Here is a 23,890-nt window from a genome sequence, read left to right on the forward strand (position 1 = left end):
TCCGAGTACTCGTGAGGTCACTCCCAAGTACTCTGGAGGGTACTCCGAGTACTCGTAAGGCTGCTCCAAGTACTCGTGAGGCCGCTCCAAGTGCTGATTCACCTTCGAGCGCTGCTTCGAGTTCTTCCGCAACTTACGGCAGCAACGACTGGCGCCTCGACGAAGACCACGATGATGCCTCATTGCGCTATCGCACAATGGAAAACTTGCTTAGGAGCCGCACCCAGGCCTTGAGCAAGTAGAGTTCAAGAAGGCGGAGTTGATGCTCACCAGCACGGGGGAGCCATGCTCCTTTGCTAAGGTGGAGCGGGAGGAAGCCTAGAGGGTGTCAATGCGCGATGAAATCAACATGGTTGAGCACAATAAGACTTGGGAGTTGGTCAAACTCCTAGCTGGGCACCAGGCCATTGGGCTGAAGTGGGTGTTCAAGCTGAAGCGCGTTGAGGCAGAAAAGGTGATCAAGAACAAGGCGTGACTGGTGGCGCGTGGCTTTGTTCAGCAAGTCGGCATCAATTTTGATGAAGTTTACGTGCCTGTGGCTCGCATAGAGTCGGTGCAAGTGCTTCTGGCTCTTGTAGCTCAGGAGGGTTGGACTGTCCACCACATGGATGTCAAATCGACCTTTCTGATGGAGATTTGAAGGAAGAAGTCTACGTCAAGCAGCCCCCGGGTTTGTCATCCCAGGGGAGGAAGGAAATGTGCTGTGACTACGTAAGGCCCTGTATGGCTTACGACAAGCGTCGTGGGCCTGGAATGCGAAGCTTGAATCAATGCTCAAAGCACTCGACTTCAAGCAGAGCACGCACGAGCACGCCATTTACATGCGAGGTGGTGGCAAGCACGGGGAGCCAGTACTAGTCGGTGTCTACATTGACGATCCGGTGATCACCGGATTATCTGAGCAGGCCATCGACAAGTTCAAGAAGGAGATGAAGGGCCAATTCCAGATGAGTGATCTCGGGCTTCTCTCCTTCTATCCTGGCATTGAGGTGCATCAGAAGGGCGGGCACATCATTGTGAGCCAAGCACAATACGCCGCCCAAGTCGTGAAGATTGGCGGGATGGAGGGGTGCCACCCTGCCCAGATGCCCATGGAGGAAAGGCTGCGCCTGAGCCGCGACAGCACCACTCCAGAAGTCGACTCCACCGCGTACCGGTGACTAGTCGGAAGCCTCCGGTATCTCCTCCACACACAACCAGATCTGGCCTTTGTAGTTGGATTTGCGAGTTATTTCATAGAGAGGCCGACTGAAGAGCATATAAAGGCGGTGAAGCGCATCCTCCGCTACGTTAATGGCACGCTCGATTACGGTCTGTGCTACGAGAAGTCGATAGAAACAACTCGGTTGGCTGGCTACGGCGACAGCGACCACGCCGGTGACATCAACAACCGCAAGAGCACCAGCGGCAACCTCTTCTATCTTGAGAAGTGCTCAGTGAGTTGGCAATGACTCAAGCAACGAGTGGTGACTCTGTCATCATGTGAGGTAGAGTATGTTGCAGCTACCGCGGCAGCAACTCAAGCGGTCTGGCTCGCGAGACTACTCGGTAAGCTCATGGGAAGAGAGGCCGAATGCGTGGAGCTCATGATGGACAAGAAGTCGGCACTGGCGCTGAGCAAGAATCCCGTCTTCCACGAGCGAAGCAAGCATATCGAGTTGAGGTACCACTTCATTCACGACTGCATTGAGAAAGGATTCATCGAAGCCGACTACATCAACACCAACGATCAGCTTGCTGGCATCCTGATGAAGGCACTCGGGCGAGTAAAGTTTCAGGAGCTGCAATCCAGGATCGGAATGATCCAAGTACCCTCGAGCAAGGCACATAAGGCTTAGGGGAAGAATTGTTGGGGGCATTAACCCTTGTGTAGGCACTATCTAGGCTGAAATAGACTAGTCGTAGATAACGGCACACTGCAATTACTGCTTACATGCAGCCCATGGACCAAGGTCCGCTCTCTTATAACTTGCGCCAGGTCTTGTACCCAGCGCCACTTCATTGTACCTTATCCCCTTAAGACTTATACTTAAATCAAAGCTCACAACAGCAACTGAGATCAGTCGAAGCCCCAGTACAAACAACCTCAAAGGTATGCGTGTGTTCATCCCCTCCCAGTCTAGGCAAACCATTCGGTTGTGCCTAAGAAACCACTCGGTGGAAGGTGCATTTCCAACACCCCACCTCCCCCCCCTGGCCGGAAGGATCTTGCACCAGCCAGCCATGGGCGACGCCACCATCGACTGCACACAGGCAGGCGTGGCCGGCGGGGTCAGGTTCCTCGTCGCGGAGGCGGAGGTGAGCGAGGGCGCCGCCGACGCGGCGCGCCTCACGGGGGATGAGTGCCATGACGTTGAGGCCTTCTGATTGCTCGTCCTGGCACTCGACGCCGGCCGGCTCCCCGCCGTGACGCTGGCCGCGCAGGTCGCGTGGCATCGGGGCGGGCTGGCGCTCGGCGTGGCGGTGCACCACGCCTTGGCCGACGGCCGGTCCGCGTGGAGGTTCCTGGAGGCGTGGGCGGCGGCATGCTGCAGGGATGCGGACGACGACACCGTCGAGCCGCCGACGTTCGACCGCATGGCGATCAAGCTCCCCGGCGGCGAGGACCTCGTGAGGGCCGTGCTGCGCAAGTACGCGCCCGATCTGCCAATGGTACGTCACGTTCATCAATTACCTGTTTCTTTTCTTGCGTTGCTCACGCCACGCACGCCGGCCGCCGGTTGCCGGCCTGTGTGCAGCGACGACAGAACAGGGCAGTGCCCAAAGCCAAGTCGACGACGACAGCCCACCGGTGCGCAAGGAAAAGAACGTTTTCTCCACACTTCACTTGCGCTTGTCATTGTTGCTGTTTCTTTTTGTCACCAGGCTTTGTCACTAAAATGTGCCCTATTACCGTCGAAGTGCACTAACCACTGTAATTTGGATACATGTTGTCTAGTTAGAATATATTCGATTGTTCCTTCCTTTGGAAAATAGGAGTATTAAATTTATCGATCTACTATCTCCGTCCTAAATTACCAGTCATTTTAACTTTTCTAGATTCATAGTTTCTCTATGCATTTATATATATATATATATATTATATCTAAAGTCTATAAATTATATGTATAGTAAAGTCTATAAATCTAAAAAAGATAAAATAACTAATAATGTACTCGGTTAAGATTTATAGATTTCTTAAAAATAATAAGCATCCTTCCATAGTTTCATGATAAAAGGCTACTCAGCACTTGAAGAAAAAGAATTTGCCAATCATTGTGATGGGCTCAATTCAGACCATTAATAAATACTTTCAGATCCCATTATATAGTTTTCTCTATTGATAACATTTTTGGCACCTCATCTGCCCAACCTCTCGCCACACTTGCAGGCGGCAGTGGCGGGTCACCTCATCTGCCCCAACCTTTGCCGCCGGACATTCGCCATCACGGCGCAAGATATGCACCACTTAAAGCACCGCATCGCCGAGCTCTCGTAGGCGGAGCAAAACGCCGCCGAGCCATCCAGCTTCGTTGCTGTCGCAGCGCTCGCATGGGTGTCTTTTGTCCACGCCAAGCTCCCGGCCGGCATCATCTCCCCTGACAACGAGATATACCTCTCCTTCGCTGGCTGTCGCACGCGCCTTGACCCGCCGCTAGGGGATCATTACTTCGGGACGTGCATCTCCGGGTGCCTGGCACGGGCCACCGCGCGGGACCTTCTCATGGAAAACGGAGTGTGCGTCGCCGCCGCCTGGGCGGCGGAGGAGGTCCGACGCGCTGCTGAGGAGCCATTGGCCGGGTGGGACTGGATGAGCACGGTGGAGGGGCTGGACATGGACCGACTAGTGAACCTTATCGGCTCGACGAGGTTCTCGGCATACCAAGCGGCTCACTTCGACTGGGGCCTGCTGTTGACGATGATTAAATACCAAATTTAGACCGTCATATAAACACATGAAAGATAAGCATCAATATTAATGGTAGAGTTTATTGCTAACAAATTTTATAAGTGTTGATGAATATTTGTGTGCAAGTATAATAAAGGAGAAAACGCACCTTAAAAAGGAAATACATTCTCAATCTAATAGATGGTAGTAGCGGGGCACCTCATCCGCCCAACCTCTCACCACGCAAGTCCGTGAAGCTAAATTAAAGGGAATTGTCATGTCAAACACTAATCACAGCCTTGTCAAGATAGGCTATCCTCGTAATTATATGCTATAGGCAGTAATTTGATTCTTTTTAAAGAGCAGATTCTACAAACCTACCGATATCATAAAATCAAAGACGTAGGCTAAATACAGGACTAAGAGCAACTCCAAGAGACTCTCTATATCTTTTCTCATTGTTAGAAATAGAAATTTTGATAGAAAATTACCCTCCAACAGTTTGGTTATCCAAATGTAGCCATCCTCCATTCCGCATTTCTTGCTAGCTAAAGATAGATAATGAAAATGGCTTTCTAGAGTGTACACAGGATATATAAAAGCTGTTGGAGAGTGAAAATATATAGAAAATAATTTTTATGTAGAAAGCTGTCCAAATGATAATTTAGAGAGTCAAATTTAAAAAGACTCTTGGAGATACTGCAAGAGTACTTGAGATTAAATAGCAAACTAATTTCTAGCTAACTGCTGAACCAAAAGCATCTAAAGATGATACTACTATTTAATTTTAGGTATACCTGAAAGCCAACAGATTATTAGAAATTGGTATTGATAGGTAGCCTACACAAGTCATACTTAGTTTTACAGGTAGCATAGAAAGCTGTACCAAAAAAAGCATGGAAGATAAATCTATCCTTGTAATATGTCGTAGATGCACACAAGAGAAGGCAACAACAGCTCTAGGCGTGACCCAGCAAAAGAAAAAAATCTCAAACCTCAATTCTTTTTAAAGCCGAAACAATACTGGTAAGCTAGAAGCAACTACAGATGTCACTATTCTTCAATTTGCAAAGAAACTAACATTTCTTCATCCTATATATCTTTTTGGGAAAAAATGGAAGATAAAGCTAAGAACTCACCACATTGCAGCCAGCTTTCTTCGTCCATGGAGACTCCTAGATCCTAGTTCACCCACCCCTTGGCTCGTTTGCGCCCTACAAGCCCATCCAAGAATCACATATCAGGCAAAAATATAGTAGATCAGATACATTAAAGAGGAAGGAAAGCACAATAAAGGGCTGGAGCTCACGAACTACACTTCTAAACAGGCAAGGCCACAACCAGAAGGAAGAACAAAGGAACCTAGAGATGTGCTAGGGTTTCCGGCTGCAGCGAGGCCGACGAGCTGGAGCGGATAGATAAAGGAAGGGGATGAACTTATCTCGGCGATTGAGTAGGGCAAGCGCTAGCAGCACGCACGATTTATGCGGCGTAATGAGATCGTCCAAAAATATTAATAACATGTGAAAAATTTTCTATTATTTCTTATGAAGAAGTGTCAAAAGGTATGGTAGTTAAAGTAGTATACAATTTAAATCTAAATTTGAAATAAAAAATATTTGATCCCGTATGAAAACGTAAAATATGATCGGTCTTGATTACGCTTTCTTATTTACACCATCGCTAGGACACAGAATAGAGAGAGACCAAGGCATACGGTAAAATAGAAATCCAAATCCATCCCCAAGGTTTGATCGGCCCCCAAACCCTTCTGCTCCACCAAATCCGTAGCGGAACCGCTTGCTTCGCAGCAGGATCGAGCGGGAGGGCAGCCAGGCGGCAGGCGCACGGGCGAAGGGGGTGAGGACGCCGAGCGGCGAGTAGGCGTCTACAGGAAACCCTAAATCTTGGGGTCGCGGCTGCCGGCGGCGTCTGAGCCACTCCCGAGTCGATTCGCCTCCATGCCTTCCAATCCTCCGCCGCCGCCGCCTCCCGGGTCGTCGTCTTCGGCTCCGGCGGGGGCCAGCTACTTCCCGCTCCCTTTCCATCTGCAGCAGCACCAGCCGCAGCCGCAGATGCCGCCGCCGATGGCGCCGAACAGCTACCAGCAGTACCAGCAGCAGCTGCACCAGGCGCACCAGCTCTTCCAGCGGGACGCGCAGACTATCACCCCCGAGGCGCTGCAGAGCGTGAAGGCTGCCCTCGCCACCAGCGACGTCCTCGACCCCGCCGCCAGCGCCAGCGCCAGGCCCTCCGACCCCTCCACCAGCAAGAAGCCCATCCCCCGCCGCGCCGCCGGACAGTCCTGGGAGGATCCCACCCTCACCGAGTGGCCCGAAAGTACCGACCATGACTTCTCTCCGTTCAGTCCCCCTCTGTTTAATCCCTCATCCTTCTCTTGTTTACTTGGGTTTCAACTCTCAACAATTTGCAGATGATTATAGGCTGTTCTGTGGAGATCTAGGCAACGAAGTTAATGACGATGTCCTCTCCAAAGCATTCTCACGGTTCCCCTCCTTCAACATGGCAAGGGTAACTAGTCTGCTCCCCTCTGTTGAAAAAACTTATTCGTGGTGAAACTTGTTTTCTTCAATATGTGATGTGCAGTACATTGTCAAATTCTTTCTAGAGTTTTATGCAGATGTCAAGGTAATAAAAATGCTCAGGTTTTTAGTTATGGCACAAGGTGGTGAAATTCATATCCAATTATCAGCCTGATCAATAATTGTTCAATGTAATTCTATCCTAAATGATTAACATAGGTAGATAACTTGGCAGCCTGCACGAGGTACTTAAAAGACCGATGGAGTTTATTAACAAATTCATGGCTTAGGGCAGATTCTATGGGAACCTGTACTCCAAAATGGTTATCTGGGTAGATTCAATATCCTGCATGAGCTGCGACATAATATAGGAACTAATAATCTTTGGGCATGAACTATGTTTTACACACCATAACATTTAAATATGCAGTTATTAGGTGCTAATGGAACCGTACTCTGCAACATACTCCTGGTTAATATATATATATATATATATATATATATATATATATATATATATATATATATATATATATATATATATATATATATATATTAACCAGGAGTATGTTGCAGAGTACGGTTTTATATATATATATATATATATGTCAGTTTTTTGTAATTGTCTGTTTAAAACCTTTGCTATCATTTTTTTATAGTTACTTAGTTCAGGATTTGTAGATATGTCTCAAAGAGTAATGAAATAGTTTAACTGAGTTTTACATAAATACATTTTACAATTGGAAATAGTGGCGTCCAAAGTCCAAATTGTCCTCTACTATCACTGGGAGGAGTAAATGCATAAGTTGTTTAGATCTGCCAAAGCTAGGTAAATGATGTTACAAAAAAGGATTTGGATTATGGACTGCAAAAATCTGTAAGACATTCAGATCTTCTGAAATCCGTTAATAGTCAGGTGTAATTTGGCATGGAAGAAGTGACAAGGATTGGCAAGCATGAAAACGAGAATTTGCATTGTTCCATGTTGATTATCAATGCAAGGGACTACCTAAACAAATGGGGAATCATGATCAGAATAACACCGATCTCTGCAAATGTTAGCAGACTACAGAAGATCAATGGCACGTCATGATGTTGTCACAATAATTACGTGTCATAAAATGTTGTATGCATGGGAGAAAACAAGCAGTTTCTAGATATTTCATATAGATCTTTTTCATAGTAATATGCTACTTCATATTGATTAGTTCTGTAAACGCATTAAATGCATATGAAGTAGCAAAAACTAAAAAGAGATTTGGTGGAGCAGAAGGGTTTGGGGGCCGATCAAACCTTGGGGATTAGTCCGAGTAACCTTACACATCCCTGAATAATTTTCTAGCTAACAATCAACAACCTACTCTTTGTTGAATTCATTCTCTTCTTCCTTCCCTATGCTTAAATTTTTTCAACTAAAGAAACCTAAACTAGCTCACATAGGTTGTCCCAAGAGATTAGCTCACAAAGAAACCCAGATGCTGAGCCACATATTATGCAGTATTTGACATTCATTCTTGATTCTATATGGCCTTAATTTGTCTTTGCATTCGTTATTTCAGGTTGTTAGAGATAAGAGGACTGGCAAAACTAAAGGTTATGGATTTGTGAGCTTTTCAAACCCTACTGATCTGGCTGCAGCAATAAAAGAAATGAATGGTTTGTATCTCAATCTATGTTCTGCAGATTCAGTTGCTGCAACTTGTCTGCATGTTTTGATTTACTGTTCCTTTTCACATTCGAACAAAACTTCTTTCAGGAAAGTATGTAGGAAACCGGCCAATTAAATTGCGTAAGAGTAACTGGAAGGAGAGGACAGATGTTGAGGCTCTGGAAAGGCAAAAGGTGCCTATCTGTTTCCTTTTATATTTTGCTCTTGGTGTGCCCTCTAATTTTTGTCCATACTTTCTCCATCTTTCAGAATCATGTCCAGAGGAAGCCTAAAATGCCCAAGAAGAGTATTCTTCACAAGTAAAGCGATACAGGTCATTCTGATTATGATCCCTGCAGATGGTAAGTTCCTTCTCAGTTTACGTGCTAGATGAGCTGTCAGAAAACGCTGTGACCCTATGTCCCTATATTATGGTGCCACTGCATGGTTATTAATGTTCTCCCTTTTTACCAATATATTGTTCAATCGTTGCACAAGTTGCAAATGCACAAGTACTTGCTTGAGCTGAACACTATATCGCATCACTATGGATATGTAACTTTTTCATGTAGCAAATCTTAGGTTTGTACAATAATGGTATGGAGGGAAACCGAGGAATTTATAGTAGTTGGTTGTATAAACCTTACTTTTATACAGGAAAACAAATGGTAGGGTCACACTACCTGCATATCACCACCATTGAGAATGAACTGGGATGTGTCTACATGATTTAAATATGAATTTGAACAAAAACTAGTGTGATGCCAAAGCCTTTTGAGGCAATTGCTTGTATTATTCTTGGCTCTAGATATTCTGTTTTTCTTGGTTCTCAGTCTTTTTTGTTTGCCCTGTTCTCCCTCCCTTTGTGTGAATTGCTTCAACGAAAAATGGATGTGCATCCCACATCAGCTTGCGGCTTCTGGCTTCTAAATTACCGGAGATTGACTTGTGTGATTTTCAGAAGACTGATGGATGGCTTATATGTTGTGTATCATGCAGTGCTGCTCCCTTGGGATGACGCGACTTCAGGAAACAACTCTTTCTGCACTAGTTACGACGAAAGGCTGGCTGCTGTTACTTAGGCTGTGCGAATGCTTGTGACGATTAAACGGAGCATCAACATCCACTTGATACAAGTTGTGCTCCATCTTTCTGTTTCCCTTTCTCAACAGTTGTACTTGTACGTTGATGTTGCACTCTGGACCAGTATGATGACAAATGACTAATGAGGGCGTTTTGGTGCTGCCAAGTGCCAAATGGACCTTTTGCTTTAGGTTTGAGCCAAGTAAACTATCAATTTTCATTCTTGTTCTTCTTTGGCTTTTTCAAGGAGACTCCGATAAATTACAGAGTTTGCTAGAGAAACAAGGGAGTGTCAGATCGAATAAACGTGGCATTGCAAGTTGTCGTACATGATGTAAAGTTTGATCAAAACAGAGGCGTTCCTATATATTTGCTTCTTTCATGATCTGAATCTCTGGATAATATGATCTTTGAGATGGAACCTACTCGGAGGAGACCAGAGAGGAGGCTTTGCCGTTCTCAAGCCCAGCAGCCCACTGGCTTCTTCCTTTAAAGCCCATTGCACAGTTCACTCATTTTTGGCCAGCGGTTGGCGCCTCTCCGGCACTCCCCGGTTGCATCCCTTCACCCGGCTACCTCTGTTGACTTTGTATCGGGAAATACAGAGCTGTGTGGTGTGCATGCCAACGGAGCATAGATGCTGTTGCCAAGTCAATTTCCGTGCAGTTTCCCTCGTCGACCAACTAGCTAAATTCCTTCCGAATCAAGAGAAATCTTTCAAATTAAACTCAAATTCAAATCGTCTCATTAAACATTCGATGAAAAGTAGGGGGGAAAAAACTGCTAGTTAACAGCGGCAGAGCGGCAACAGTTCATTAGTACGCAAGTTTAGTTACGAGGCACATGCCGCTTGTCGCCTCCTACACCTACAGCTACGGCGCGCCCTTCACCATTGCACGGCGCCGTGGAGGTGGCCGCCGCCGAACCCCCTCTGCATGCCGCGGCCGTTCTCCTCCTCGCCGTCGAACTCCACCACCTTCGACCCGTCCCCGCCGTACGCCCTCCCCGCCGCCGCGTAGTACGACGTCCCGCCGCCCGCGGCGCCGAACCCGCCGCCGACCCCCATCATGAGCCCGACGTGATCCGCCGAGGCGCCGGCGTCGTGACCCGCGCGGTCACCGGGCGCCGCGATGGCGCCCGCGCCGAGCGGGCCGTCGTCCGCGGCGCCGCCGTCGCCCCCGAGCACGGCGGCCTTCTCGCCCTCGGCCTCGCGGTAGCGGTTGAGGTAGGACTTGAGCGGGCCGACGTAGGCCTCAAACCCGAGCGTGGTCATGGCCCAGAGCAGGTCGTCGCCGTTGATGGTCTTGCGCTTCTCGCGCTGGCACTTGTCGGAGGCCTCCCCGGTGACGAAGCTGATGAACTCCGACACGCACTCCTGCACCATCTCCTTGGCCTCCTTGGAGATCTTGGCGTTCGCCGCCAGCGACCGCTTCATGATGCGCGACACGTTCGCGATCGGCAGGAGCCGGCCCTGATCCTTGGCCGGCGAGTCCCCGCCGCCGCCGCCGCCGCCGTACCCCGCGCTGCTCCCGCACCCGGCCGCCGCCGCCGCGCCGGACTCGTTGTCCGACGGAGGGCTGCCCACCGGGCTCAGCAGGTAGCCCTTCCTGCTCTTCATGCCCTTGGAGTAGAGTAGCTACTAGCCAAGCTGCAGGGGGGTGAGGGACCGAGGTGTTGTGGGAGCTGGGTGATGGATGGAGTCGTGGCGAGAGATGATCTCCTTTTAAAGTTGGAAAGGAGGGAGCAAGCTAAGCAAGGTAGGAGAGATGCGAGTGGGAGGACGGTATTGATGCCGACACAAAGCAAACACAAGATTATTAATTGTATAATCATTGCAAAATTCTTGCCCAGCTAGGACCTTAATTACGGTGAAGTCAAAAACTAATATATGGCGGTTCGCGGCGGTGAAGGGCGGCTTGTTTGGAACACAATTGTTCATAGAGATTTACAAGAATTTCACATGAATTTTCACAATTGTTCGCGGCGGCGAAGGGCAGCTTGCAAGCCTAGTTGCAAGCTCGAACACACAGCTTAGATATGGTTCCGTACGGTCATTTTCAATAACGAAACAAAGTGTGTGAATGCATCCATTCTTCTTCAACCTGAGCTGAAAATGGAGACTTTGTGGTGCATGCATCGTGTGCTGATCGACCCGAATATATCTGAAAGTTCCATAACTTGGAGGCCAAAGTTCCAATATGAAGATGAAGACAGAGGAAACACCAAAATATTCCACGGGATAGACGATGGCATGGCATACTCCACAGCCTCGCCACTTCCCGTGTCACTTCAAGCAACGGCATCTCACAAAGATTTTTGAGGTTCCTAGACCAATCGGCAATGGCAAGGGCATCCCAGCCATGGAACAGATGCACAACGCCCTTTTTACCGGAAAAGGGGGGCTCATGCATGGTCATTGCCCCATTGGCTTGACAGTGTGTTCAAGTTCATAGCCAAAGATGGCATGCACAAATGCACAAAAACTAATAAAAACTAAATTAGGGTCACAAAATATTACTTGGTCGAATATGGTATCTCGTGATTTCAAAAAAGCCGGGATAAAGGCCAAAGGGAGGATGCCCCTCTTATCCCCCCCCCTCTTTTCTTCTCTGGGTTCAAAGGCGCTGCGGATTATTCGCGCCATCACATCGGTCAATAATAGAAGAATATATGTGAGGGGCAACTTGGGTGCAGGAACATGATTAATTAACACGATCGGGGGTTAGTTTAGTCGCTTAAGCAGGCTTTGCAAATATGAAAATGCATGGATGATGATGCTTTTGGTTGGGACCTGGAGTTGAACGGTAAAGGACGACAAGTTTAGTTCCAGCAGCCGGAGATCGTCCTGGGAACTGAGATTGCGCCATTTGTCAGATTCCAGTGCAGCCGCAAAAGCTCGTTTTTAAGTGTTTATATGTGCCGGTCCCCTTTTCTTTATTTCAAGAGGTGAAAGAAGAGGATGCTAATTGTTTTCAATTGTTCTTTTCAGTATTTTAAATAGCGGGCTATAGAACGCTAATAAAGGTTTAAGGACTAGCCGCTAAATCTTATAACCTGCTATTTAAAACATGGGTTCTTTTCATAAGTTGGTAGATCTAATAAATTTTGGCCGAGCTCGGCAGTTTTGGAAGAACAGTGACTGTGGTTAATCGAGCTTTGGAAGTGAAGTGCTTATTTGTTTTTTTTTTTGAGAGGATGGAATTGCTATGGGTCTGAAGATTGCCGGGCCTCAATTGCACTGGGTTGGCTTTGCCTTAACCACCAAACATGGGTTCTTTTCGTAAGTTGGTAGATCTTATATTCCAGTGCAGCCGGAAAAGCACGTTTTTAAGTGTTTATATGCCGGTCCCATTTTCTTTATTTCAATTCAAGAGGAGGTGGAAAATGAGGATGCTAATTGTTTTCAGCTGTTTTTTTTAAGATGGTACTCCATCCGTCCTGAAATATAAGATATTTTAATTTGTTCTAAGTCAAATTGTTCTATGTTTGATCAAATTTATAGAAAAGAGTAATAATATTTTGAATGTCAAATAAGAATAATTAGATCCATTATTAAAATATACTTTTATAATTTAATTATTTGATGTTTTAAATGTTAATATTTTTTCTATAAATTTGGTCAAATTTAGACTATTTTTACTTAGGACAAACCAAAATGCCTTATATTTCAGGATAATATTTCAGGACAGATGAGTAGATCTTAGGAAGTCTGGCCAAGCTCGGCAGTTTTGGAAGAACAGTGATTGTGGTTAATCGAGCTTTGGAAGTGCTTATTTGGTGGTTAAGGCAAAGACAACCCAGGCCCATTGAGGCCCGGCAATATTCAGACCCATAATGAATCGAGTCCAAGCTCTGAAAGGCCCAAGGCACCAACATCTTTAGGGATTCTTTGGCATACATATTGATCTTCTAATCAGGGCACTTGTGTGCTTTGTTGGCGCCCAAACTGCCCAAAAGGTTGTTATAAAAAAAAAAAAGCTGCCCAAAGGTTGGATGGACGGTGGAGATCCCACATCCATTTGAACTGTACCGCTACAAATCCTGTTCAACCAAGAAACATGATGATGATATAAAAAGGCATAATGTGTAAATCAAATTAAACTAGAAATAATATGACCAACAGGGGAAAAAAGAGAACAATTCTGCTAAAAGTTTTGTGTTACCAGCTTACCGTCTCTATGCACACGCACACACACACTCTTGTGGGCCGAGAGCCTTGGTGTAAAGCTGAGCTTTAGCAGGCCAAGAGCCCAAAGGGGAAGCCCATGCCAAAAGCACCCAAGCGCCGGGAGGTAGAAAAGAGAGCCTTCTTTTTTCGGTTGCACTTTGCTGACACTATGTCTGGCGCGCCCTTTATGCGGCTCTGGGATGAACAATTTGATGATTGTTTAAAAAGTACTTGAGTCTGGTAATTAAAATTTATTTTGCGGTGAAAGAAATTAGAGGAGCAAATATATTAATAAAGTTAGATGGCAGTAGCATACATTAAGTTGACAAATTGAATTTCCATAAGTTGGACGATTAACCACTAAGACGAATTCATCTTCTTTTTTACCTTCCCAGTCATTTTGGGATTACTGGAATACCAAAATCTGCGGCAATCGCTCATATAAAAAAGATGAAGCAATTAAACATCATCTTCACCATCCACGTTTGGTCTTCCGACCTTGCAATCGCACCAAAACCACAACCGAAAGTGCACAGTTCTCGATTCCATATACACAACCGAGTATGAACAGTGATGCTAGTTACAATTAACCAGCCAACATGATAGCTAATACAGAGCGATACATCATCTCCAAATTAATCACCACCACCCTGCAAATTTACATTGTTATTACTCGGCAATACAAATCTACACTCCTTTGGTCAGCTGCCATATATGGAAAGGTAAAGAAGAACAAACACATAGTTAAGGAAGAGACCTGCTACTTATTGAACCGAGCATGCCTCAAAAAAAAGTTGTGCTGCCTCGATCTCAATGGTCAGCATTACAAAATCGTAGTCTTTAACCTTTGTCAATTCATCCAGGTAGGTAAACCATGATGGCACGGTGTCCATAACACAGGATGATCTCCAAATTATCCTGTCAATCACAGTAGCTCCCACGGAAAGATATTCACCAAGTCTAACAAAGAATGAAGAAATTCAGAGGCCTGTACAAGAATCCGGCCAACCCAGTAATTTACATGATTCGCATTGCATCTGTAAAAATATTAAAAAGAAATATTAGTAACCCCGTAATAAAGCACACATGGAGAGTACTATTCTGGCAGACTGGCATATTCTAGACTAATGGGCACATGCCACATATGGAGAATCACATTGCTCCTGAATGGCTGAATCTACAGATAGAAGAGGGCACTGCACAGCATATCTCTTTTTCTAGAAGGCGACATTCAAAATGTAAAGTGCACCATGTCAACTAGACTAATTCTAGACTAACAGGCAAATCCAACATACCGCAATGATATGACAGCGAATTAGTTCAGAAGGACACACCTTTTCTTAATTTGGAGCAGAGGAATCCAATTTCAGATTCTTCTGCAATAAACACAGCCTAAAGTACTTCAGATTCTACCCTATAGCTTTATCCATTGAAATGCCTTCACGGCCTGATCATTGCACTCCTAGGTCAGTTGATAACTGCAATATTCCACACATTTGAAGGTATGGGTTCTCCAGAAGTTTCTCATTGTTACACTGGCGACAACGCAAACAACATGTCAGCATCGGCAAAATGTAGTGACAGGATAGACACAGAATAAAATTTCTTAAGAGGCTTGACTGCCACAACATGGCAGCAGAAGCTATTGGATACAAGATGTATAGCATTGTTCCTGTAAATGTTTCAGATTTCATCCCTACGAGATACATAGGGCGGAAGTCCTTAACTTGTTGAGCTTTCGAAATGAGGCTCTGAAGCATCCGCTGGTAGATCTCTGGTTCCTCTATCATCATTCTCTGTTCATACAAACTGTGTTAAAGCAAACCAGAGTAGAACTATCAGTAATCAAACAGCAGTTACCTCAGACGTACCTTCACAAGAAAAGCAGCAAAATAATGAAGGGAGAGAAACTCTTACCTTCTCACCTTCTACATGAACCTATCGGATTTTCCCATGGTAACAGAACTCATAAGACCACCAACCTTCATGCTGCGTAAAAATGGCATAATAATCAGAATGTTTCCCCCCAGGCGCACATGCACATTACCAATAATTCATTATGTGTGCTGATGCATAAATAAAGAGTTGTATGCTCACCCTGTAGAAACACTGATCATTGAGAGGCTCAAGCAGCTCATTTCGCTCCTTTGGCTTAATTCTCCTGTCACTTTCTATTATAACATTAGTTGCATTTTGTGGGTCAATTGACTTCATGATCTTAGTTTCGTCAACTGGTAGAAAGCATGTATAATGTTTCCCCTCATGGCTAGCAATCGGTATTGATTCGTACCCATTCTCCTGTTTGAATAGACCACAAGCACCTCTAGTTAAGATGGGCAACAAAATTGCTTATTATTATACTCACCTGTAGATAGCTCACAAGTAAAGAAGACATTACCCCCTTGGATTCTGGTAGCCAGCTAGAAGGGAAAAGAAAAAAGCTTATGCTTCTGTAACAGTACTGTGAATCTTATGCCTAGACCTCCAAATCAAGACTTGAAACTACACAATTCGTGGTAGTTATTCATACACAGCGCATTTATACTCCATTTACCATATAATTTTCCTCAAAAACACAAAATTGCCCTCCCTTGAAGGAAATACAATCGGGCACAGTGAAGACATAATCTGAATATATATATTTCTTGTAGGGGGATTTATGTAATCTAATTATGCGAAAGACCAATACGTTGGGTAAAAAAGGTTCTAATATATACAGGCTCTCCCTTACAGGCTGGCTACGGAAATTGTTTAGACTCACTAAACTGAATAGAACAAAGAAAAACATAGAAAGAAACAAATGTATTCAATAAACAAAAGGAGAGAGAGGGATTCGAACCCTCGATAGTTCCTATGGCCTGAGCCTCACTGTAAACCTGTCAAGCCCAGTCCAAAAAAGCTTACTTGAAACATGAAGGAACACATCAATTGAAACACACCAATTAGGCTAAATTCTTGACAATAGATTAAGTGGTAGATTTCAGATATGCAGAATAAAGAGACATATTGAATCCCATGTGGGTAGTTGTGGTAAACCTCTCAAGCCCAGTCCAAAGCAGTTTATATGGAAAATGGAGGAACACATCGGTTTGGCCCAAAACCCCCGGGAAATAAATGTCATGTGTGGAGGTTTGGGGGTAGGGGGTCCCTTGGTCGCGTTTAGGTCCATTAAACTACAACTACAGTTGTAGGAATTGTACGTGCCTTTAGCCCAACTTTTTCCTATAATTAAACTACACCATACGGTAAGAAAAAAGATCTAGTTCCCAACTAATCCCTCCGTTCCAAATTGTAGGTCCTTTTGGCAAATCTAGATACATAGCTTTTACTATACAACTAGATAAACACTATATCTAGATACATAAACACTATATCTAGATACATATAAAAAACTATGTATCTAGATTTGCTAAAACAACTAACAATTTAGAATAAAGGGAGTAATTATTACAAAAGTCACCTCGAAAGAGAACAGGCTGGTCGTGAAGCGCTCGATACTGCACGTATGCAAAGCAATAAAGTGCCTCGATGTCACGGCACTCAAGGTCCCGTCCGCGCCAGTAGGTTTATACTTTGGTTCCTCCAAGCAAGCAGGTTGTAAATACCAAATTAAGCATATGAATAGCATACAAAATGGAAGCGTGCAAACTCAATTGCCTAGCAGTTGTATCATAGCCATATTTGTCAGGTACAATTAGATTTCAGGATCCTCAGATTCATTTTTCTACTTTAACCAGCCTTCCGCGTACCCATCTCATCGTAGCCTTTTCATCAGATGAAGGTGTGTCTTCTTCCAGTGTCCCCGGAGAACAATCTTCTCCTGTTTCGGAATTTTCTGCAGACCTGGGAGCATCTTCTCCCAGTGTCCCTGGAAGATCAGTTGATTCAGCTGCTATGCAATCATTGTTTGCCATATCATTGACCATAGATTGCCTAACTTGAAAATCTATTATTCTGAAATCTCCATTCACAGCTTGCTTTGATGAAGCTGCAGGAAGAAGAAAAGCTCTTTCCATGGAATTCTCTATTCTCTGATATAGTTGTTTTATTCCGGTGAATGCAGATACATCGAAATGGAAACCAATGCCTTTACCATTGCTTGGGGGAAATTTTATCCCATTAACAGGTTTATTGTCTTGGTACAACACATTGTTTTCATTCGGTGTCTCCAGTCCGTGGTCAGAGTCCAATAAACCTGAGTCCTCTGAAATATCATCAGAAGCATTTTCTGGAGACCCTTCATGATCAACACATTCAAGTGATACTCTTGCCTCTGTAACAAGCTTTCTAGCTTCTATAAGTGATGCTTGAGCAAAAGGGCTCATTGCTGCAGCAGTTTCCAGGGCATCAGCAGCCTTTTCTGCTTCTGCAATCAGTGACCTTGCAGTAAAGAATTAAAGCAGCAGTTATTTATCAGGAAAGAGAGAAAATTAAACAGACAAGAATGAAATGGCATATAAAAATATTTCCCGTGAAAAATCATTCATTAGGTTTTTAACAACAATTGAAGGAACATGACCAGGTGCATAAAGATGAATTAAGGATACGAGTTATTTTTCCTGCCAAAACTAGTACGAGCAAGACTTGCATAGTCTACCCATTTTCCATTTTGAAATAAAGAGGCATACCTGGCCCTTTTAATAGCTTCTTCCTTTTCTATTGCTAGTGCTACCCTTTGAGCTCGAATCTTTGATAACATCTCCAATTTTTCACCTGCCATCGGATCTTTGTAGGGAGTTGCACTTTTCTTTCTCTTAACAGTTGCCCCTTTTCCATGAGCATCCTCTAAGGCTACAGCTCTATCTTGCATAGATTTCTTTTTCATAGACTCTCTCTTTACACCTGGTTCTTCAGCAGGCCTTGGCTTTCTTGGTGTTTTAGTGCCAGTACATGATCCATGGTAGCTAGCAATTCCACTACAAACACGTTCACGATATTCCTAGAGGAAGAAAGCACTGAAAAGTCAAGCGATGATCTCAGAATGTTCATGCCAATAAAAATAGTAATCAAACTTCTATTGCTGATGCATGTGGAATGAGAAATAAAAATGTCCATATGGCATCAAAGTCATTTCTGAAAGAAAATATATGAAAAAAGTATTTTTGGGCTCTTACTTGATCCAACCACTTTGCAGCAATAGCTTCTGCAATTTTTCTCCTCTGCTCAGGAGTTTTCGGTGCTCGTCTGTTACCTCTTGGCCTTGGCATTGATCTCCTTTTTTGGAGATACCCCAACCACTCTTGCCGCATTTGGTCAGTCAAGATTTTATATGAATTCCATTGGAGGCTAACCTCATCAGCAAAGCCTTCTCTAGCTGCATTAGCTACCATGTCCCTCCACTCCACAAAGCAGCCATCCTGCACCATTAATCTCTGCAGACGCAAACTCCAGCCTCGCCTCACCCCCTCTGATATCTTTACTCGTGTCTCCTCACTGTATCAAGTACAAGCACCAATAACTAGGGATGCATCCACCAGTACGTTTGATGAGAACTAGTTTTAGGAAAATTGTCAAACCAAGTATTCTAAAACATTTTATTACAGCTGTAAAGCTCTAACAATACTTAAGAGATAATGAACATAAGCTGGTAACTGCTAATAGAGTTCACTCATCTACATCTGAACAAAGACGTTGAACAAAATTAAATTGCAGAGCACTGCAATCAAAGTCAAACCGGAGATGGAAAATGAGGACAGTTTAGCTTGATAATCATGTATTGATCATTGAATTCTGCACTCACTAACTCATCAAATGAACAAACAAATTTCTTGAGAAATATAGAATTGGTGAGAGGGTAACCATTTCGACCACATGACTTTGTTGTTCACCCTTGCATTGCAATATTTGCACTTTTCCTAACTTCCTATAAAAGGATCAACATGGTTGACATGTTCCCAAGATTCATAAGGAAATCAACCACTTTGTAAACTAAAAACCATATTAGATTAGGCCAGGAGGTTATAATTAGGGAGGAAAGTATTTTGTCATGATATTGAAATGAAACACATAGACAGTAATTTGTTCATTTCATTTTACTAAATAAACAGATTAGTAAATTGCAATGTACCTCTGTGCATGCCCCAGATTCATCAGCTTTTTCTTAACCTGCAGAATATGATTAACAAATCCATGGATGTAATACATGTCATAAACTCATGTTACGAAAAAAGAATAAACTAGAGAAATAACATGGAGTTATGGGCCTGTTTGGGACCAATTAACTCAACCAAATTCAGGTCCACTTCAAAAACTCCATGATGGAGCAGCTCCACCATGGAGTTGAAGTACGAAAAGGAGGTGTTTGGCTTACATTTTGGCTCCAACTCAGGAAATTGGAGATTTTTATGTGGATGGTCAATTGTACCCTTGTGTCTTATATGTATATTATTTGGATGTTATTTGAGCAATGTGTTTAACTAATTTAGTGCAAATAGTTTAGAAATTATCTCAAGTACTTTACACATGAAAACTAGCATAGCAATTATCTAAAGTACTTTACACAAGTCCTCATCTTTCATGTATTCTTCCATCTGCCACATTCATCTGATCCCTATGTCTCCTTCACATGTCCCTCTTCTTCTGCAGCTGATGCCCTTTCTTGTGTGAACTGCTACTCTACCTTGTGGGTTGATGGCTGAATTGGCTTATGAGCTGTTGTGTGTATTAGATTGAAATCGGTTTGCTACTCTTCAGTGAGATCTAAATCTGTTTGTGCGTTAGCTCGAATGTGTTGCTCTGTCTCCTGAAATGTGTTCTGATATGAAAACTTTCCAATCTGTTGCTCTCTCTGAAATGTATTCTGATCTTTTACTTTTTATTTGGGACTGGATACAAAATATGCTCAGGGGCTCCAACTTCGTGCTTTGTTCTGAAATTCAATGATAGATGCGATGGGTTCTTACCGACTCACTTTGATTGCCATGGTCCAATCATATTTCCTTCTTGAATATGGTGTAAAAGATGGAGAATTCAAAGCATCAAAGATGTTTGCAGATTCAGAGCAATTGCAAAACCTGGACCGATTGGAACAACAACTGAAATAATGGGTGCATGTGTGCGAATGCTATCAGCAATTTGTATTCAGCATATTTGCATGGCTGTTTTTCCCCTTACCCAAACAGCAAAGCTTATCGGTGAAAAAAGATACCTTTGTATCCTTGTGCCCAGAAAATTACAGGTGGAATGCAAATACAGGTGATTAATATACAATACTTCCAAACATGGCATAACACGTGGTGCTATTCACGTGAACAGTCACGTTAACAGTGCAGCCATAGGGATGATTAGTGCTGACTGCTGACACTTCCTCCATCGCATGGACCCTAATGGACAAGACATGACGACTTGGGATTCTAGGTTCCCATTTTCTTTCCCTAGCATATTGTAAATGACTTGGCCCCCCAAATTCCACTAACAGGTCACTGAAATAACCACCATTGCTGGGATGGCACCAAGCCAAACCTGGATTACAGACACACCTTGGCCACCCATATGCAACAGCTGTGTCTGTAAACTCTTCCCATTCAAAAAGTTCAATTTTGGTGAACACAAATTCAACAAATCAAACATATCTTAACCCTGGGTGCATGTAAACATTACTCTTTAATTTCTGAAAGGTTCGATGCATTTGTTCAGTCACCCACCTAGCAGCGGTTACAAAGCCAAGGCTGACATTATACAGTGCCAGGTAGAGACATCATTTCCTAATAAGAGGACTGGCAGGCTTGGCAGCACCTTTTAAGGAGGGTAGATCAGTCTGATTGTTTATCTAAAATCTTAAGGTTATGAAGCAGTGAGCTCCAATGCACAGCTAACAATAAGTAATCAGCATGACAAAATAGTAAATACAGCAGAATACATAGATAATAATAATGATGATGATGATGATGATAATAATAATAATAATTCATACATGACTTCACCTTGGGGTCCTGCATCGCAATCCTGGTTCTCTCGCGAATCCGCTGAAGCGTCTCTGCACATGGAATTCAATCAAATAAGGCACAACCCTTTACAAAAAGTGTAATAAGTCATTACTTATAAGTTATCACTTAGCAGCATATGTATTTTATTTTATTTGGTTCCTACTCTAACTCATGCTACAACGGCCTCACTCCTCAGTTATGAATTTTACACTGCATTTCTTCGATCTAACCTGTGACACCTTGGCAAATCCATCCATTATGCCCATTGAGAGATATGTTACCGACACATTGTTGCAGCAATATTGAGACAACATTTTCAAAACAACTTAAGCACAAGAAAGCTAGAGAGTACAAGCATACCTGGACTGTGCTTCCTGCCCTTGTTCCACGGCGTGTTACCCTTGTTCGCCTGCGATATTCGCATCCGCCTGAGCCTCTCTCTCTCGTCCACGTCTTCCTGCTCCTCCGTCAGGAACTCGATCCCCACCGAGTCCGCGCCGCCGTCCAGCGCCAGTGCCGGGTCCGCGTCCGCGACCACGCAGACCGCGACGTTGCAGGGCCGTCGCGTCGGCGCGAGGCGTAGGAGCCGCCGCCGCAACGAGTCGGAGGAGCGCGGCCACCGGGGCATCTGCTCGATCCGTGGCCAGGAGGACATCCAATAGCAGCACTGCAGCTGCGGCGCCATCGGACGAGTTGGCGGAGTAGGGGGAATCCAACGGCGAGCCCAGCCGAGAGCCTGAGTGGATTGCGCGGCCGGAGCGGAAAGGAACGGAAGGTGGCGAGGAGGCGACAGGTTTGGCTTCCTGAGCGGTGGAAAGGAGGACGAGAGTGTCGCGTGCTGTGGGGCGCAGGAGGAGCGTGCCGGGGATAAGACGCGCAGGAGCGGCGATGAACTTTTTTCTTTTTTTTTTTTTGACATCGGTTCGGGAAGTTCAGTTTTCCGTAAATTACACTTCGACCCATTTGGATATAAGGACAGTGCCAAACAAGAGATTACGTAATAGTATCTATGATATACCATGTCATATAGATACCATCTAAGAAACTATAGTCCCAATAAATAATTTATAATTATGGTTACAAATTGTTGGATTATTCGGACTAGGCCCATTTATTTGAATGATAAATTAAGAATTAAAAGCTCCACGAGTTAATGCTGGGAAGTTATGAGGTGATTATTACCATGCGGGTAATTGAAGAGAGTAATGGTTGGGTTGTAATTGGTGATTGAAATAGAGAATTGATGACTGATTAATGGTGCAAATTGATAGCTATTATTGTGTCCAGGGTCATCTCCTTCTCCTCTTTGATCACCTACACAAGGGACAGCCTCCTCTCATTCCTGTACTGTCAGATCCGGAACCACGGGACTGCTTACGTAGTGTAGATAATTCTAACATAAGAGATAGGGCATGTACCATACATTATACCTGTTGCAGTGTACTCGGATACGAGTAGGACTAGTCGGTACAGAAGGATATTATCCAAATAGTATTCGGGTATGACTCCTAAGCTAGTATCGGGATAGAACTCTACGTAACTCTGTCCCCTAGACTATATAAGGGCTCCAAACAACAACCACAGATAATAAAACCCTAAGCAATATAAGTCATACAACTCGCGGCCCAAACCTGTCTAAACTTGCGTTGCTTGCACTTTCGAGTTCCTAATCTTGGTGACACCCTACCTACAACTTGCCAACTCGGGGGTATCTCTTGGTGGGCTTTGCGGTAAAACACTGACACCTAGCGCGTTAGGTAGGGATGTTCATCAAAGATCCCCTCGCGAACTTGATGGCATCGTTCAACCTCACCATTGCGCTTGAAGAAGGCACGAATTTTATCTTCAGCTCCTGGGCGTTCGTTGCTGACGGCGCAGGAAGTTTCCATCGTCACCTCGCAACCACGACAGGTCCGAAGGCACCTGCATTGACTCCTTACCCGACCATTGATGACCTTGTTGACGATAGGGGCAAGATCCAACTTTCTAATCTAATAAGATCCCGCGCCGCTACCGACCTCAACTAGTCGTCTCGATTAGAAACTAGTCGGGAACGAGTCTTAAACTACTCGGCGACGAGTTCCGCACGGTAAAAAACTAGTCAGAATCAACTTCGACTTATCGGCTTCATCAACAAATCGTCCATGAATCAAGCTAAGTAGCTTATATCTTTCTCCAACTAGTTCTCAACAAAATTGGTCATGCGTTGACTACTGGGTCTGCTGACTAACAGCCCATGCGCTTGGTATATCAAGTTCGTAGTGTGCCGCTCACGCGCTTGGTACACCGAATTGTGTCGTGCTTGCAGCGGCTACACCCTATAGATATACGCGCAACCCGTGCTTTTGCTGACTACTTTATACCAACGAGCATTCTATTTGTTGCAACGACGACTTCTTCTTACTCCTGCATTTATTGTCTTCTCTTAATTAATGTTAATCTACGTGGGTAGCAAATATCTTAATTCATGAAATCTCGAGTTCGGGGGTTGGACGCTAATAACTACTCGACATAGCTCCTACGGCTCACCTGGCTTATGAGCTCGGGGGCTCAATGCCGCAAAACTACTTGAAAAATGACTTACACGAAGACTTACCCTCTATTACTGCGGGATTAAATAGCCTGCGGTAACAGATGGGATCTCGGGATAAGATT

General features: G+C 44.4%; 3 protein-coding genes and 1 pseudogene across 17 annotated transcripts; 2 read left to right on the forward strand and 2 right to left on the reverse strand.

Annotated features, from left to right (window-relative positions):
• Nucleotides 1-770: 770 nt before the first annotated feature.
• LOC112896883 lies at nt 771-3,919 on the forward strand (annotated as a pseudogene).
• A 1,634-nt stretch (nt 3,920-5,553) lies between these two features.
• Nucleotides 5,554-9,470, forward strand: LOC112897361 (RNA-binding protein 42-like). Its single transcript, XM_025965646.1, has 6 exons — nt 5,554-6,208; nt 6,303-6,400; nt 7,971-8,067; nt 8,168-8,253; nt 8,330-8,421; nt 9,059-9,470. Exons 1-5 carry the CDS (start codon nt 5,830-5,832, stop codon nt 8,381-8,383), a joined length of 714 nt encoding a protein of 237 aa, XP_025821431.1. The 5' UTR covers nt 5,554-5,829; the 3' UTR covers nt 8,384-8,421; nt 9,059-9,470.
• A 364-nt stretch (nt 9,471-9,834) lies between these two features.
• Nucleotides 9,835-10,826, reverse strand: LOC112897360 (nuclear transcription factor Y subunit B-11-like). The gene has a single exon (XM_025965645.1). It carries the CDS (start codon nt 10,758-10,760, stop codon nt 10,029-10,031), a length of 732 nt encoding a protein of 243 aa, XP_025821430.1. The 5' UTR covers nt 10,761-10,826; the 3' UTR covers nt 9,835-10,028.
• A 2,996-nt stretch (nt 10,827-13,822) lies between these two features.
• Nucleotides 13,823-22,089, reverse strand: LOC112896503. Of its 15 annotated transcripts, none has more exons than XR_003229472.1 (13): nt 21,596-21,920; nt 21,233-21,285; nt 19,378-19,415; nt 18,425-18,743; nt 17,939-18,249; nt 17,060-17,690; nt 16,771-16,881; nt 15,408-15,608; nt 15,228-15,299; nt 15,038-15,119; nt 14,645-14,845; nt 14,068-14,347; nt 13,823-13,960 (listed from the first exon to the last, which is right to left on the reverse strand). XR_003229472.1 is itself a non-coding variant. In XM_025964492.1 (6 exons), the coding sequence occupies exons 1-6, from the start codon at nt 21,918-21,920 to the stop codon at nt 17,027-17,029; spliced, it is 1,710 nt and encodes a 569-aa protein (XP_025820277.1). In that variant the 3' UTR covers nt 16,933-17,026. The 15 variants fall into 15 exon arrangements, 1 of the variants encoding a protein (XP_025820277.1); XR_003229475.1 differs by adding an exon at nt 15,676-15,730 and having other exon boundaries at nt 13,824-14,347; nt 15,408-15,481; XR_003229481.1 differs by adding an exon at nt 16,150-16,186 and having other exon boundaries at nt 13,824-14,347.
• Nucleotides 22,090-23,890: the final 1,801 nt, after the last annotated feature.

This window comes from Panicum hallii, chromosome 6, assembly GCF_002211085.1.
Source record: "Panicum hallii strain FIL2 chromosome 6, PHallii_v3.1, whole genome shotgun sequence".
NCBI classification, from domain to species: domain Eukaryota; kingdom Viridiplantae; phylum Streptophyta; class Magnoliopsida; order Poales; family Poaceae; genus Panicum; species Panicum hallii.